The 17,747-nt window shown below is 36.5% G+C and overlaps 1 protein-coding gene across 3 annotated transcripts in view; it reads left to right on the top strand.

Annotated features, from left to right (window-relative positions):
- The window catches only part of LOC122082646 (post-GPI attachment to proteins factor 3-like), a 9,414-nt gene extending 4,429 nt beyond the window's left edge, over window positions 1-4,985 (top strand). The window contains exons 2-5 of one of the 3 annotated variants that reach the window (XM_042650341.1): window positions 2,963-3,224; window positions 3,311-3,507; window positions 3,779-3,966; window positions 4,459-4,985. In XM_042650341.1, the coding sequence (XP_042506275.1) occupies window positions 2,963-3,224; window positions 3,311-3,507; window positions 3,779-3,966; window positions 4,459-4,709 (898 nt within the window). In that variant the 3' untranslated portion in view covers window positions 4,710-4,985. Of the gene's footprint in view, window positions 1-2,962; window positions 3,225-3,310; window positions 3,508-3,778; window positions 3,967-4,422 lie in introns of all 3 variants that reach the window. The other 2 variants (XM_042650340.1, XM_042650342.1) reach the window with 2 other exon arrangements.
- The last annotated feature ends 12,762 nt before the right edge of the window (window positions 4,986-17,747 follow it).

Genomic DNA, 17,747 nt, shown 5'->3' with positions numbered 1-17,747 from the left:
GGGGTTAGTTGACAATAGTCATTGACTTTATGTAATTATGTGTTCTTAGCATATGACCATATTCGGGGAAAGCATGTTGCTCTATCCTGCAAAAATCCTTATTATTTCTCTTAATTTTCCCGATAAGAGGTTAGATTTCATTTCTGTTCATGTCATTGCTCAGAAATATTGTTGTTTTGGTTCAATTGATGATTGTGAGACAAAAGAAATACCTTATAAGCTATACATTAAATGATACTCGTAGACGGGAGGTTCTTGAGTTTTCTATGGTAGTAAGCAGACACGCTTCCGGCTAGTGGATTGATTAGAAGAACCTCCCCCCCCCCCCCCAACCACAAAGAAAAAAGTCAAAATAAATAAATAAATATCTTGTGCAATCTGCTCATGGTAGTTTACGCCACTTACGGGAGACAGTTACCTATATTGAGTTGTGTTGGACCACTCATAATCTAGGGAAGGATTGTCAAAGAGCATGTATGTTATGCCATCTACGTTTCATACAGTGAAGATGAGTGTGCCTCTTCAATATGATTAGAATGATGACTGGATTGTGGCAGAAAAGCACTGTTGGATTGGTAGCTCTTTTGAGCCATGTGCATTGGAGTAGAACTCTTTAAGAATAGTTGCAGGAATCGGACTACTAAGAGCAGATCATGAATCCACTGATTATTTATATTTGATGAGAATTATAAACTAATGCTACAAGTAAATTTTTTGGATCATTGTGGCGATGAGATTTATTCTTTTGACTGCTTTTGAAGAAATGGTTACAATGGCTAGGACCTGTATGGCTGTATTTGAAACATGGAGGGATGATTTAGTCAATTTCCCCATTGGATAGACAGAATATCCTCTAAATGTCCTTTTCTTCCGAACTTAGTAGCCTATTTCACTTTCTTTTTTTTTTTTATCTAAATTTTCAAACCCAAGTGTCTAATTGAGTTGAAATTTGGCACATGAACAGAGGGTGATATATAGAATATGCTACAAAATTTTAGTGCCAACCAAACTGTCATTTGACTGATCTAGCACCAGTGGGGGGCATCACTTCCTTTTTTTCTTTTATCCTTTCTCCTTGACAAAGTATGCGCTCTTTAAAATGTGGAAGTTATTTTACTTTCAGAGAAGTCAACTGATACGGTCTTCTCTGTTAACCCCCCGATTGTTGCTCTTAACCCCTGTCACTGCCATATAAAGTTTTCCTGTTGCTATAAGGTCGTGTCATTGTTTGCTGAATGAAAATCAGGACTGAACCACCTTCTGATAGGTTTTTCTGCTCATGGCAAGCAGGAAAGTTGACTGTCATGGTGATATGTCTTTCATTTGTGGTCTTAAAGAGTTTTCACATGAAAGAAATCTAATGGAGATTGGGGAACTAGAGGTGACCACTGTTTGGTTGATAGTTTGTGCAATTAGTCAATCTTTTGGAATTGTCATATGATAGCCTTTTAAATAATGAACATCAGTTCATCGTAAGATGTGAACACTATAATGGGGATTAAGAGTTTGTTCTTGGAAAAGAAACCTAATTGAAAACGTAATAGCTAAAACAGTTGTTTTTTAGTTACCTGGTTTCATATCCCAATAACTGCACTGCCATCAATCCCCATGATGCTTTCTTAATATGATGTTTTTGTGGGAATCCTTTGAATGATTTTGGAGGCTGGCCTGTTCACGGATGGAAATTGCACTTGTTATACCTCTTAAAAACTATGGTCCATTTTTTTTTTTTAAATTCCTGTTTCCCCAAAGTAAAACAATTTTATTGATGTCTTTTTTCCCTAACAACAGTTTTCTGAGACAGATTAATCTGTGAAGATTCGACTCAGGTCCATAATCTGTCAAAGCTTGTCATAGATTCTAGAGAATTCATTCTGCAATCTTGCTTCCATTGGAGTTGAGTTTTATTATAATAAGATTGGTCTCTTCTCCTGCCTCTCTCTGTACTGATAACCTCTTTTTGATATAGAAAACCAGCTAACTTTCAACATTGCCTTCGACTACCCTTCTCCACATTGATCATTAATCTGTCGTGCAGCTTTCATGGACAGGTGGTGCATGTCATTATCAATTCACATGGTCTGTTCATGCAGAGGTTTCCGATATGTAGAATAAAACTTTGGAGAAGAGTAGAAGACAAGATAGTCAGAATTTTGACAGGTTTGAAAAAGGATCTGACGGGAAAAGGTTGAAAAATTACTGGACAGTGAGTAATACAAGGGGGACAATCCATACACATTATGGAACATTAGGACCTAGGTTGAGTTGGATCACTGAATTTGACAGATGACCAGCGTTACATGGACCTTTTCAGTTGGACATAATGCAGGACTGGGTGATGCAGTATTCTGCCGCAGAAAGAAGAGGATGAAAATAATCTCCTGCGGGTTGGGCTGGTTTAGTCCAGATTTAAATCTGGTTCAATAACGGGTTTAATAATGAACCAGCTTTTGACCCCAAAGCACTCCCTGCAATCTCTCTCTCCCACCCTCCTGTCAATCAATCTCATCAGGACAGCATGTCCATTGGCTTCTGCCAGTTCATGGAGTCTTTTGGTGACACTTCTAAGGGTCCTTGTCTTCTTTGACTTTTCTTTTCTGTATTATTAAGGAGTTCTTTTCCAATCTCATCACTCATTCTAGTGAACGTGTCTGTTTTCTGTTCATTTAAACAAAAAACCAGTAAAAGTGAACAGTTAAAAATCATGACATTGTTGCCTACTAGTAAAAATATATGTTAGCTTGTTATTCATTTAAATGTGCAAGTATATTTGTTTATTTACCTGTGTTGGTAAATACTTACTGACCTGCATTTGTGTATTTTCCATAAATTTAGAAACTAGAAAAGCATTCCTACGTTCTTTTGTCTGGCTATATAAGCTGGATTTGCATATGATGATCAATTGTTTCTTTGGCTTATGATGATGATGATGTTGATGTGGTAATGTATCTTCACATGCCAGGGCTTGTGTAGGGCAGTGTGAGAAGACTGGTTGTGTGGCAGACAAATGCTTTCAGCACTGCAGATTCTCTTCCAGTGGTGTCCCCGCTGATGGCTCCTCGTACATGCAAGAACCACTTTATTGGCAGTGGAAGCAGTGGTATTGCCAGAGTGACTGTCGGTATTACTGCATGATTAATAGAGAGAAAGAAAGGGAGATGGCTGGCCAGAGCCCTATCAAATATCATGGGAAATGGCCCTTCAAGCGTGTCTTTGGGTTGCAGGTTTGTCATTCTGCTAGACTATTATCTGACTACTACCTAGGGGGCTGAAATGATTTCTTGATTGCCTATCGGCTTTGTTTGTTCAGGAGCCTGCTTCTGTGGCATTTTCGCTTTTGAACCTTGCAGTGCAGTTTCATGGTTGGGTTTCCTTTTTTATCCTGTCGTACTACAAGTTGCCTCTGAGGCAGAGTAAGAAAACTTACTACGAATATACTGGCTTATGGCTTATTTATGGACTCCTGTCAGTGAACTCTTGGTTCTGGAGTGCTGTTTTTCACAGTCGGTAAGGTTCGTTTTTTACTCTTCTGCCCCACCCCAAATTGTGTATTGAGTAAAGCAAAGATTTTGATTTCAATGTGGATTGATTGATTCTATCGTCCACCAGCCAATTGCATAGAAGGGCTTTGTTAGCCATCAAAACTGGTACTCTAATACATTCCTATGGGTTGGTGATATCAAGGAATTGACATTGGTTTAGGGTTTTTTTTTTCCCCTCCTTTTTTGTTTTATCTTTTTTTTCTTTCACCATTCTTAATGAATATTTGATCATGTAGAGATGTGGATCTAACTGAAAAGTTAGATTACTGTTCCGTGGTGATATTACTAGGGTACTCGCTTATCCTGGCCATCCTACGATCTTTTAGTGTGAGGGAGGAGGCTGCCAGAGTGATGGTTGCTGCGCCACTAATTGCATTTGTGACAACCCACCTACTATATCTCAACTTTTATAAATTCGACTATGGTAAGTATTTTCTGCTCCTGCTGAAGCTCTTAGAAATTGGAAGATGTGCTATTAAAGGAACTTAGATTCAGTCTTGAAATCTAAAATTGGTGCAACACTTACAAGGTCTCTTCCACATCTTTGGGATGATGCAGTAGTTCTCATACCATTTATTAGGATACTGCAAGTATTTCAGAGCTGGAAACACCATTATGTATGAATCATATTCCTTTCTTGCAAGAAGATATCTATCAGCTACTTTGTCCCATCACATGTTTTTTAACTTGTAGTGCATTTTACTGATATTCTTCATCTAAAATGGCTGAAATATGGTATCCACCGCAATCAATGAATGGTTGCTTAAATCCAGATCTTGGGTAACTTCCTGGTAAATGGACTGTTATCTTGGGAAAATATGTTAATTATGTTTTACACTTGTACTGTAAGTAGGCGTGATCATTTCTGGGAATCTGGCAGGACTGAACATGAAGGTCTGTGTTGTAATTGGTGTAGCCCAGCTTATACTGTGGGCAGTCTGGGTTGGCATCACACGCCATCCCTCGAGGTGGAAACTGTGGGTGGACGTCGTGGGAGGAGGGCTTGCCATGTTATTGGAGATTTTTGATTTCCCTCCTTATTGGGGATTCCTGGATGCCCATTCCCTTTGGCATGCTGCCACCATCCCCCTTGGCTACCTTTTATGGAGCTTCGTCAGAGATGATGCCGAGTACAGAACCATGGACCTTCTCAAGAAGGCAAGATAGGTAATGCTGTCCTGACCTAATGCATGTGGCGATGAGAGATCAACAGTGGATGATATTCTAGTTATGCCATGGTGACATCTTAGTTTTGTTGTAATAATTAGAACTACATTTTTTCCCCCCTTTTCTTTGGGTAAGTATGTTTATCCTTTCGCCCTTCCCTCTTCCTTTTCTTCTAGCAAATGCTTGTAAGAGTGAATTTTTATCGTGAGGAGACTTTGGGGATCACAGATTCTCTATATTGTGAGTTTTGGAGACCTGGTTCCTTTTTTTTTTTTACCATCCTATTGTGAAGAGCGTTTATTTTCTTGTCACTAGCCTTGAACGCCAACTCTTATGTTTGACCAAATCTGCATCCACGGTAGGTTGTGAGGGTGGAGTAGTGTAAGGAGGGTCCAGCGGCGGTGGATCTTGGTTGATGTTGAGTGTCAAAGAACAACTGAGATGCTTCACATTCCGCCCAACTGTCATTGTTTAGTGCCATTATTTAACCAATGCGGACATTCCTTCTCAAGTTGGCACTGTGGAAAAACTCTCTTATTGTGGAAGATTGATAAGATAATGAAATCGCTGAGGATTTTTTTTTTTTTTTGGCGGGATAGCTGATAATTTATTTCATATTGAAATTGAAATTAATTTCAAATCTATTTTATGCTCCACTTTAATGAGCACGTGTTAAATAACAAGGGAAATTGTGTCAAAATATTTTAAATGGATGCAACTTAAATAATTTTTATTTCTTGACCAATAATATATTTGTTGACTATTTCATGAAATCAAACATGGAATGGAAATCGTGCAATCCTTACACCACACAAACCTCGGTCTCTGCGAGGTTGAATTGTTTTTTTTTTTTATTGATACATCCAATCCATAGGATTCCTCTCCATAGAGCTTAGGGATTAGAGTGATTCCACAGCTGAGTGACCTCAGGATGATGATCGGATCCGCCCAACCAGAAAGACAGCCAATCATATTATTTAGTATTGTGGAGTCTTTCAAAAGTAGAGTCATATCCCATTGCATCTGCCTAAACCCAGCCGTGTCTCCTTCCCCCCATATGCTGATACTTAATGCCGACGATGATATCACAGACGTCTGATTCTGTTGATCATGCTCTACTTGTCAACCCTTAGTTGTTTATTGCATCCCATGCCGTGGCTTCTTCGCTTTCTCACTGTGTACATTTTTTTAAAAATTTTACAAGTACTAATTAGATATATTTATTTCTTCTTGGTTTTCTACCCATTAGTTAATAGTTAATTCATGCCCTTTAACCACTCTTTCGTTTTTCTTCTCATTTTCTTATGGCACTCATGTAGAGATTATTATTGTTAAGTCAATTACTTGATACGATGGTTATCAATGGCGGATCTACTAATCAAATCAAAGGCTGCTAAAACTAAGAACTACAAATTTCAAAACTCCCATGTTCTTGACCTTCTAGTAGTATTCATTTAATAAAGTGTACTGTTCTTTGTTGTTGGTTTAATACAAACACAAGCCCTCTTGGGAATTGTTATGCCATCCTAATGGTCTATGCCCAATGGGTCCTCCTCAAGGAATTACCCTAACAACAAAATAGAAGTGTCTAAAAGTCTTTCACCAACCTTTCTTAATCATCCTATAATTTTCTTACCATTTTGGAGAGTTTTTTTAACACATCCCATGTCCCAAAGTAAAAAGAATCATCTTTTTATGGCAAACCTAGTTTGTACCACATAAAGAATAGTATGAATCCCAACTATTGCATACGTAAGAATTATTAAATAAATAAAAATAAAATAGTTTTTCATATCGCAGCACTCCTTTCTCCTCCCCATCTCTCCCTATACCCCCATGGGAGGGGTTCATGATTGTCTTATCTTGACCTTGTGCCCTAAGGCACTCCTTTCTCCTTCCCGTCTCCCCTCTCCCCAAGTCCCCCCTCTCATTTAACTATAGTTAAAATCCCATCAAGCAATTAAGATAGGATAGACCCAAAAAAAAAAAAAAAAATTTGTTTCTCATACTAAGGGTCTCCTTTCTTCATCCTCTTGATCTCTATTTGAAGGGTCTCCTTCTTTGAAGGAATGCTTCCCCACCTTGGTAATGGCTGGAGAGAGAGAGAGAGAGAGAGAGAGAGAGAAGTAATGGGTTTTTTCCTCTGCGGATATCGATTTCTTCTGTCACCTATCCTAGAGAGAGAGAGAGAGAGAGAGAGAGAGAGATTTAAGGGACTTGCAGAGAAAGAGTCCGGAGAGGTAAGGAAGTTAAATAGGAATTTTAATGGAAAGTGAGGGAGGAGGGAGGGAATCAGCGGTGGAACAAGAAGGCAAGAGAGGTCACGATTTAATTGCTCTGTTCATTTATCGCTAACTTCTATTTATTATAATTTAATCTTCACTTATTTATAGCCTGAAACCTTTATTGTAACAGTCATATAATCTCCATCATTACACTTCAAGGCTTTACTATTATTATATCTAAAACCATCTCAGATTAGATCTGGACCGCTCAAATTTCTACATTTTTTTTAGCAATGGTTGGGATTAATTTATTTTTATTACTCTTCAGTGGCCCCACTTGACAACAATGAGTGAAAATAGTGTTCCGAAAGGGGATTTTGATCCTCTCCGATGCTAAAGAAAGCCGCATCATATTTCGAAAAAATTTAGTTTCTACCTTGGTTGGCGGTTGCAACTAAGTAGCTGTAACTCATGTTCACATTTAAAGAAACGGAATAATCCACCTTCCTCTTAGGTTCACAAATACCCTTCTAGGTAATGGTATTTTCAAAATACCATTTTGTTTTCTTTGGCATTGCAACCAAGTGGCAACAGCTATTTTTTTTTCGCCACATTCAATTGCTAAGAGCATCCTAGACACATACCCCAATACCTAGACATGCACCATAATGGGCTCTCTCTTACCTGAAGAGGATTTAAATGGGAAAAGATGGTATATAGGATTCCAATCCTCTTTCAAAATACCTTTTTGTTTTCTTTGGCATTGCAACCAAGTGGCAACAGTTAATTTTCTTTCACCACATTCAATTGCTAAGAGCATCCTAGACGCATCCCCAATACCTAGACATGCACCATAACGGGCTCTCTCTTACTCTGAAGAGGATTTAAATCCTTTGGGAAAAGATGGTATATAGGATTCAAATCCTCTCCAACCCGGGATGTTAGAGATGGACCAATGAGGAGAAAAAGACACAAAATTCTCACTAATCCCTATGTAGCAACCCCCCTGGCTGGAGAAAATCTCATTGCGGATGTGTTTGGTATGCATTCTCATAATGCATTCCATGTCAAGAACACGTTCTTGAACAACAAACATATCGTTTGGTATACGTTCTTGTTCTTGTATCCTAGAACATGTCAGAGAATGTGCCCCATTCTGGAATGGGCTATCCGCATTCTCATTCTTTTTTGTTTCAATTACGAAATCTTCTTTCATGATTTCCTTTTCGTATCCAGCAGCCTAGCACCGTCGGGAGGCTCCATTAAACATGTCTCCGACAACGGCGAAGTAGAAACATCTCAGATACCGACATTCTGCCTAAAGTCACTATCCTCTGCCTTGCCGTTGATTTCATCAACCACCGTCACAAATCGATTCTGCATGTTTCTACATCCCTTGAAAATTTTTCCTTCAAATACTGCCGAGTGCCAACATTGGGAAGCCTACCTGAACATAGGGGTGTCAAATGGTGCAGTTTTGGTTATTCAGTTTGGTTTACATTTTGATAAGGTGAAACCAAAACCGCACAAGATAGGAATAAGGTGAAATCAGAATCGTTTTCATCAGGTTTTGATTTTAGCTGTTTCTAATCGATTTTTGTTATTCGATTCACAATCGGTTTACATGTTGTTAATAGTGTCATTTTAGAAAATGGTTTGCATCCTAAAGCTAGTGTGAATCCTACATAAACTAAACTTCCTAAAGAGTCAAGACAATATACTTTTATTTTGATAAGGACAATATACTTTCTATGTAAAAGACTACACATATGATAACTAATTAACTATAATGCTAGAAATTAGAAAATCAAGAAGTGTGTGTGAAAGTAAAACTCCCTTCTCGGTTAGTACTTTGCTTCTCCCCCCCTGTTTTTTCACAGAAATCCATCAAAATTCAAAACACTTTAAGTCTTTAATACTAGGTGCCAGTTAACCATCGGTTTTTTGGTTATGAACCAAACTGAACTAGAATTATGATCTATAAAACCAAAACCAGATCAATTTACTATGGTGCAGTTCGATTTGGTTATAGCCAGCCGGTTTTAGTTCCAGTAAATGGTTTCGGTTATATTGACACCCTTACCTGAACAAGTGGACGAATATGTTCCATACTCCCATTTTTTTATCAACTATCCCTTTCATGAGAACCCTTGAAGAGAGATAGAGAACTTTGCTCTTGCAGAGATGTTCAAGAGCTCCACATTTGAGGCTTTGAGCTATAGTAAAATCAAAGAAGAAGGATCCTAATTTCTGAAGGTGATTCACAGAGGATCCTCCTACTGTCTCATAAGGGTGTCAATTTCAAACTGAATACCGAAATCGAAACCGAGCTGAATTAACCTAACCAAAATTGAACATAATTTATTTTGTCGGTTTGAATATGTGAGTATGCTATTCGGTTTAGCTCTGTTTCGGTTTAGGGTGTCAAAACCATCAGTCAAACCAAAACCAAACCGAATTGCTCTTATCATTCAAGAGTGTTTTATGCATTTTTTTTTTTTTTTGTGGTAAGTGTTTTTTACAATTTATCATCACATATTTACAAGATAAAATAATTTTGGAGTTAGCAATGGCGATAAGGCCCATAACTTGAGCCCATTATGGCCTTTGGTCCATCACAGTCATGGTTCAAAAGTGAAACCGTTTTCATAACTAAATTAAAACCAAGGTATAAAACCGAATTAAAATTGCATATCAGAACCGAATTGGAACTGAAATCGAATCGAGTAGAATTGAATCAGTTTGAGTATCTAAAGACGGAACCGAGTCAGTTCTCGGTTCAGTTATGGTCTACCTTATCATCATTTGAAACCGAACTGAAACCGAACCGAATAATTGAAACCAAACCTATTAACACCCTTACTGTCTCAGATGTGGTACTTTGTCTAGTAAATTCCTCTTCCGATCTCCTAACTTTGTCATCTTCATCAGATTCTTGTACTCTTGCAGCAGAGTCCTAAGGTTGCCTATGAATTGTCAGATGAAATGTTGACATGCACTCTCAAATTAAGAATGCAATTTAGCTAAACATGAGTCCAAATAGTGTTCTCATTCTTAGTCAAGAATGTATTCTGCAATTTGAGAATGGAAACGTGATTCTCAGAATGGGAATGCATATCAAACACAACCTGCATTAGCTTTGAGGTTAGAATGTGCATTCATTTCATTTTTACAAATTTTTTTATTATTTATTTATTTATTTAAAAAAAAATTATGTGTGTGTCTATATGTAAGTAACGAAATGAATGCAAATTATTGATATTATTATTATTATTATTATTATTATTATTATTATTATTATTATGTGTAAGTAATCATTCATTTGGTAAAGTATCCACTTTTGATTCGATCAAAAGCTATTTTAGACTATTGTATTAGTTAACAATGATCTTTTTTATTTCTTACTCTATTTGGAAACTTTGAATTATTATACAAATTTTTTTGGTAAAAAGTGATTATATAAATGAATCATAAAATAGACAATAATTGGACTTAAAAAATATTATTGATCCTTTGGGCCTTGGGGGATAAGGAATAAGAGTTAATAATGAGATTCACTTTCCTAAGAGTCCAATCATAACATTTATCCTTTACCCAAAAAAATCATAACATTAATAGTTCTACAAAAAATAAAAATTCATAAATTTCTCTTTTCCGTAGATGGACCAAAACTTTTGCCTTTGGTATAATTATGATTATTAAACATGGATTTTTTTTTATTACTTACTCTGCTTGAAAACTTGGAACTAATTATATACCTTCTTTGGAAAAAAAAAAAAAAAGTGACCATATAAATGAACAAAAAAACAAAGATAATAATCGGATTTCAAAAATTTTATAAATCGAGAATTTATTCCACTAATACGTACAAACGTGAGTCTACATCCTTTATAATGACTCGTGAGTGATGAGATGCAATGAATATTGGACAATTAAGAGCATTTGAACATGTAACTCAAAAGGCTTCCAATCACTCGATGCTCACTGCACGGGTATAGCCACTGTAGACAATTTTCACACTACAAGAGCAACCTATACGGTTGGAGATTTGAAAGGTGCACAAGTGCTAGATCATAACATTCCCTCTCTAAATTCCATTTTTAGAACTGACCAACGATTTTTAACCGGAATTGGGAACATTGAAGCTAACGCCTTTGGATTGTGAGAAATGCTTGGAAAGCAGGAAACGCTCTGGCTCCGTTTGAGTGCAAGGGGAATGCAAATTTTTTATGTAAAGTGAAATTTATTTCCCTTGGGATATAAATTTCGATGTTTGATTGCAGAGGAAATATATTTACCATGTGAAAAAAATTATACTTAAACATGAAAATTTCCATTTTCATTTCCCGATCAAAATAGGAAGAAAAATAAAAACCCTACTCACGATCTCTTTCTCTCACCCTCTCACGACTCACTTTCCTTACCCTGCCCTGCTCCCAAATTCATTTTTCATGGCCGAGCAGTAAATTTCCCTTCTTTCTCCAGGGGTAGGCGGCTCTCCTCTTTCCTGGAAGTTCACTGTTGAACTCCCTCCATTGACTCCTTACAGCGAGGAAAGACAACAGAACCTGCGAGGAAACAAGGGAAGAAAAAACACTGCCTTGTTTCCATGTTTGTGTCCTTATCAGACGTCGTCGTCGACGACCCATTTCTCTATTTCCTTTGAAATTTTTTGCAATCTCTCATCTTCCTTGCATCCTCCTCCTTTGATAATGGCAAAATCTCAGATTTCCTAATATATAGCTTGTCACTGTAACACTGAAACCAAATTCATCATTTTCCATATCCCAAACGGAGAGAGATTTGAGGGAGTAAAAGAGATGAAGGTTCGATTTGTTTTCTTGTTCTTAAGAGTAGTGTTGTTTCTCTCAATTGGAGCTGTAAATTCAGTTTCAATTGTTGCAACTACTAATATCTCTTCATGTCTAATGGATTTGGGCTATGTAGAGACGATGAAGTGAGACGACTCGGCCTGCAAGAAGTACCAATTAGACACAAGCTACAATGGAGCTTTCTTCTTAGATTGAGAGATTCAAAGTGAAGTAAGCCATGGGTCGTGTAATCGAAGCACAAAGGAAGGGAGCAGGTAGAACATAGATTTGAATTGTTTTTGAGTTGGAACGGTTTTTTGGGCCAATATCTCTTCATTCTTGCTCAAATAAGGAAGCTTTAAATATCATGTTTGATTTCTTTCTCTATTTTATTCCATTTCATTTTGTTGGTTTCACCTCCTTAGTCCTCATCGAGCACAGAACTCACCTCAAGTGTTTGATGAAATGTGTCATAGAGATATTATATCACGTGAGTGTTGCTTAAGCTGCTTAGATCCATGTGGGTTGAGGACCCAAATGTTTGTAAACTTCAATATGGTATGGTTGATGCCTGAATTGGATCTCTTTTGATTATTGAGCTTTTGTGGATATATTAGTTGCTTTCTTTATTACAGTTAAGTAAAAGCTCCGTAGTAAAAACTAGTGCTCATTGCAGTTCTTAATAATTATCAATAATCATACTTAAAATATAGCTTTACTATTTTCGATTGATTCTGATGAATATCCACACACACATAGCCCCACACCACAAAATAAATAAATTCATGTATTAATCTAAAGGTGCCAGTGGCCACAAAAGAATACCTTATTTTTAATAGGTGGGGTTGATCCATGATTCCTCTATAAGAAAATTCTTTTGCCTCTTCTATTAAAAATATATATAGTATCTTCAATTTTTTAAAATTTTACATCTATTTTACATCCAATCAAACAATTTGGGGAAATTAATTCCACTTTACTTTTGTTGTAACCAAACGATTCAAAAGGAAAAAAAAAAATTTCCTTCACGTCCCTTCCTTGCCCTTTCTTTCCCTTCTCATTTCCCTTGCAACCAAATGCAGCCTCTACTTTTTATTTTTTATTTTTTGGGTAAAAATGGAAACGCTCTGATTATTCCCATTATCAGATGTCAATTTATTGCCACGTGGAAGCCAAGGATCCTTTTCATTAGGTGGATCCCATTTCATTAAATTATATTCGGAGATAGTTCCTGATATCGGAACTCGAAAGTTGGTGCAACTGGGACCCGAGGAAAGGAGAGAGAGAGAGAGAGAGAGAGAGAATTGGACAACAAAAACCATGCGAGAGGGTGATATTCAGTGTAAATTGTCAAAATTTTCATAATAAATTTTGGGGGAAGAGTTTTCTATGGAAACACGATACTTCCATGAGCACATGGGTCAATGGAAATAACGTAGAAACATTAACATAGTAGGTATTATTACCTTTCATAGAGGGTGGGGTAGTCTTCCGCCCTCTATATGTTTGAATGCGATGCCCACCCTCCCGCAGATGCAGAGAAATCATTTTACTATAAATTAAATTCTTAGGAATGGGCTTGCATCATCCATTTTCTGTTTTACATTTGAAGTCCATTTAGATTATTCAAATTTCAATTTCTCAATGATGCAAAAGATGAGGTCAGATTCTCTCTGCACCTACATTTCGTGCCAACACTAATTACTATCACTTAAATAGTAAAGATGGGGTATATATAGAAGCAAAAGAGATATGTTGCCACTTAAAGGGCACATGCCGAGGACTACAACTCGCAAAGGCAACAAGTGTTTGAAACACTCCAATAAACGTAAGGCTCTATCTGGTTGCTAGGGAAAATAAGAGAAAGAGAAGTGAAATTTTAAACCTAATAAGAAAACTTTGGTAATTATTATCTAACATGATTGTATAAATTATTAAAAGTTTTTTTCATATTTAGTAATGATACTTTTTAGATTTAATATTTATTTAAAGAGAATAACTCTAACCAGTCATGCGCTTCTACACCCATACACAAGGGTTGTGAAAATGACCACCTCACTCCTCCTTCTTGGATGCCTAAGTGTGCCCTCCCATTGGTCCCCACCAGTGTTATCAATTCGGCCGAATAATTCACGAATTATTCGGCCGAACCGAATTTTTCGAATTTTATCAAAAATTCTGACCAAATCAGAATTAAAAATAAAATTCGGTAAAATTCACGATTTTTTCAAAAGTGAATATAAAACGCGAATAATTCGGACCGAATCCGAATTAAACCGAATTATTCGATCCACTTAAATAGTATTTTAAAAAATATATAAAAATAAACAAAAAATAATAATAAAAAACCCAATAAGCTTTTTTGACCGAATCCTTAAATTAATCAACCGAATTATTCCGAATAATTCTCCGCCCGAATAATTCCCGAATCCGAATTTGCTAACTATGGTCCCCACAGTAGCACAAAGCCTACGTGACGAGATTGTGTTCTCTCCCTATTAAATTTTCAGGCAAGAGAACATCACCTATTTTTACAGTCATTACTCCGACGCACAAATCAATTGGAGGCTCCATAGAAGCATTTTCAACGCACAAGGTAGGGGTAGTGTAATATTTTCATTTCCACTTGTGTCATGCTATAGACACACTCAGTCGGGTAGCTTTCTTTTTTCTATTCTTTTGTTTTTCCAAATCCAAAATATTTAGATGCAATGTTTCACCTCCTATCCTTTTATTTTTTATTTTTTCAACTAAACAGAGTTTGTAAAAAATTTAATATATTAAAAAATAAATAAATAAAAGAAGACAGGTCAAAACCCATTGTAGGATTTTGGGGAAAGTGGCTCTTTTCAGTTGATGCAATGTAAGTAATTAATTCATGGGAAAAAGTATCCCTTTTGCATCATTTGTCTGATCAGAACCTGCCCAGGGCCATAACCTTAAATATGTGATCCAGTCCAGATCTCCAGGTCAACCTTGTGGACCAATCATCTGTGTCGTCGTCTTCTTTCTCTCTCTTATCATCTTTTATAATTTCTCAAATGTGAGATGGGCCCAAGCCCATAGTGTCATATTCCCTTCACTGACTCTCACCTTCTCTCCCAAGTCTCAACATAGTCAATAGACCAAATGAAAAAGGAACCATTTTTTCTTAAAAAAAAAAAAAAAAAACATTTTTAACACGTGTCCTTATTGTTCTTCTTCTAGTAGCCATGTGGGCTTTCCTTGAGGGAGCAACTTGGTTGTTCGTAATTCACACTCACTCAACTGTTTCCTCCCACACAAAAAACTTCCAGGGAAATAAAAAAAGACAAGTTTGAAAGGGGCATTAGAACAGAAAAGTATTATAAGAAAGAGTTTTTTGTTTTTCATAAATATAACATAATATAATATAACATAAAATATATAAATGCCAGTTGGGCAGTGGTAGAAGAATAGGACACCAAATATATGCTTCTTGTCTTATTGGATAATAGGAGTAAAAGAACGTAACATTGAAATCAGGTTGTTGAGCTTCATTATAGCCATATAAATTAATAATTATTTATTATTATAATGAATTTTTTAGTAAATAATTATAAGGTTGTTAAGTGATGTTAAATGTTGGCAAGTGGGGATTGATACATTATGATCATAGAGTGATAATAGTTCAAATGTTGAGAAGGCGGGGGTCTCATCAACTGACAAGGTTACTTCATTGTGATTTAGTGGTCGTGGGTTCAAGTTGAAAACACACAAAGGTAAAACTATTTACATTATCAATCCTCCCTAGTTAGACTTTATAGTAACAAGTACTTCATGCACTGGATACGTCCGCTTTCTTATTATTCAAATGATGAATACAGAGTGGGTGGTGGTCCTAAGATTTTAAGAAGTTTCCCTTTCCCAATCCCCAATAAGAATATACTATAGGACAAGACTATTTTTTTTTTTTTTTTGGGTAAGATATAGAACAAGACTATGACACCATGGACTCTCAACCCCTTGGTCCCCTCAGTTTCATTAATAACCTTCCAGGGCCCCACTTGAACTTCCTTTTTATTTGGGTTTCTCCTTCCTATGAGATAATATATGCATGTCCCCTTTCTTGACACTCTTCAATTTTTGTTTTTATTTGAAATAATGCATTGGTTGTATATGCGAATATGTCAAAACTTATGGATAATTCTCAAAACTTTGGTAAGTTAAGGTAAAAAATGATTCATAAATTATGTATAGTAAAATAATTTTATATATTTTGGGTTATTTTGTTATCATTAGTTACCTTAGTACATTAATTATCTTAGTTTATACCATTTTGTAATTTCTTTAACTGTTAGAATAGGTACATCGGACCAAGTCTTCCACCAAGTAAATTGGTATTGAAAAAGAAAAAGAAAGTGAAGCTTTAATGGTAACTGATCACTACTATTCAATTACCATTCAATGCAAAGAAACAGTGGAATTTGTTTTCTTGCCATTATGAAAGGATGTAGAGCTAGGTGTACATGGAGTGAGACATATAGACTAAAGAGAGATCATTGTTTGATTTAGAGAGAGAGAGAGAGAGAGAGAGAGAGAGAGGGGAAAGGAATGGTGTAATATGAATGTTAATGTGCCTAAAATTGATAAGAGATTTTACCAAGAATAAGAGATTGATAAGAGATTTTACCGAAGACAAGATTGATAAGAGATTTTAAATGTAGTTGAAGAATTAAAGTTAGATAGGATATGTGAGAATAAAGAAACGTGGGGGAGAGGCAAAGTTTTAAGTTTAAAGTAGAGAGAGAGAGAGAATCTTTGTTAATCATGTATAGAAAAACTATTTTTACTATAATATCGGGAAAAGAAAGGAAGTTGAATGGAGGAAATATAATAATGGAGAGAGATCCAAAGAACGAAGGGGGGGGGGGGGGAATCCAATACAGATTTGGGAGACTTAAGAAGAAGGAAGATGAAGGTGAGAATTTAGAAGAGGCCAGAGATGAAGCGATTAGACGCACCAAAATAATAAGCTTGTGAGAGAAAACCAAGGATTTAGTCATTTGTATCAGTATTTGTATCTGTACCTGTTGATACTGATATGATACGGATCAGTATGAGTAAGGATCGGTGTGTATTTGTCATTTTGTCCTTGTTTTTTTCAATATATATATATATATATATAATTTTTTACTGTTTTACCTTTGAAATGATACAGGCAACTAATCCGGATCGATCAAGTACCGGTATCAGTCTCTGTCGATTAGAGATACTTGAAACCATGGAGAGAATCTTCACCAACACAAAGGACCATGGAAACACTTAAATAGAAGCATGGGTGAGATTTAAGGGGTGTAAAAAAAGCCTGGTCAACCCGAATCAGCCCTAGCCCACCTTGAGCCCGAATGGTGCTTGGCTAGGATTTCAGCCCATAGGGTGGGTTAGGGTTGAGATTTTCTGGTCCGATTCAGGGTTGGGTTGGGCCTGAGTTGAGATCTCAACCCAACCCAACCCAACCCAACCCAACTATGGTATTAAGTATATAATCATATAACTATGCTAATAATTATTAATCGATACTTATAGAAAAAGGTCTTTCGTTTTCCACAATCTACACATGTATGAAAACTTTGGTCTTTAGCCTCTGCAATGTATCAAGATCAAGCAACCAAGTAATCGATAGTATTGGGTTGGACTGAATTGGGTTAAACTTGGCCCAATCATTGTCCATCAAGGTTTGGTTGGGCTAAACCCGACAAGGTTGTGCCTAGGTTGAGATGTCCCAGCCCGACCTAAGGCTGGGATGGGCTTGGGTTGAGTTAAGAGACCCCAGCCCAACCTGGCCCATTGACACCTTTAGTGGGATTTATGCTTTTCATGATGGGTGGAACAATCATTTTACGGTTTTTACCCCCACTGTGTCTGGGTGCATGGGTCACATTGTCTTTTAGTTTCTTTTTCACATATTTCTTTTAATCAAAGTACCTTTACTTATTAAATTTCAGAACAAATATATATATATATATATATATATATATATT

Source organism: Macadamia integrifolia, chromosome 6 (genome assembly GCF_013358625.1).
Source record: "Macadamia integrifolia cultivar HAES 741 chromosome 6, SCU_Mint_v3, whole genome shotgun sequence".
Lineage (NCBI taxonomy): Eukaryota > Viridiplantae > Streptophyta > Magnoliopsida > Proteales > Proteaceae > Macadamia > Macadamia integrifolia.
The sequence above is the reverse complement of the archived record's forward strand: the minus strand, read 5'-3'. Positions and strand labels throughout refer to the sequence as shown.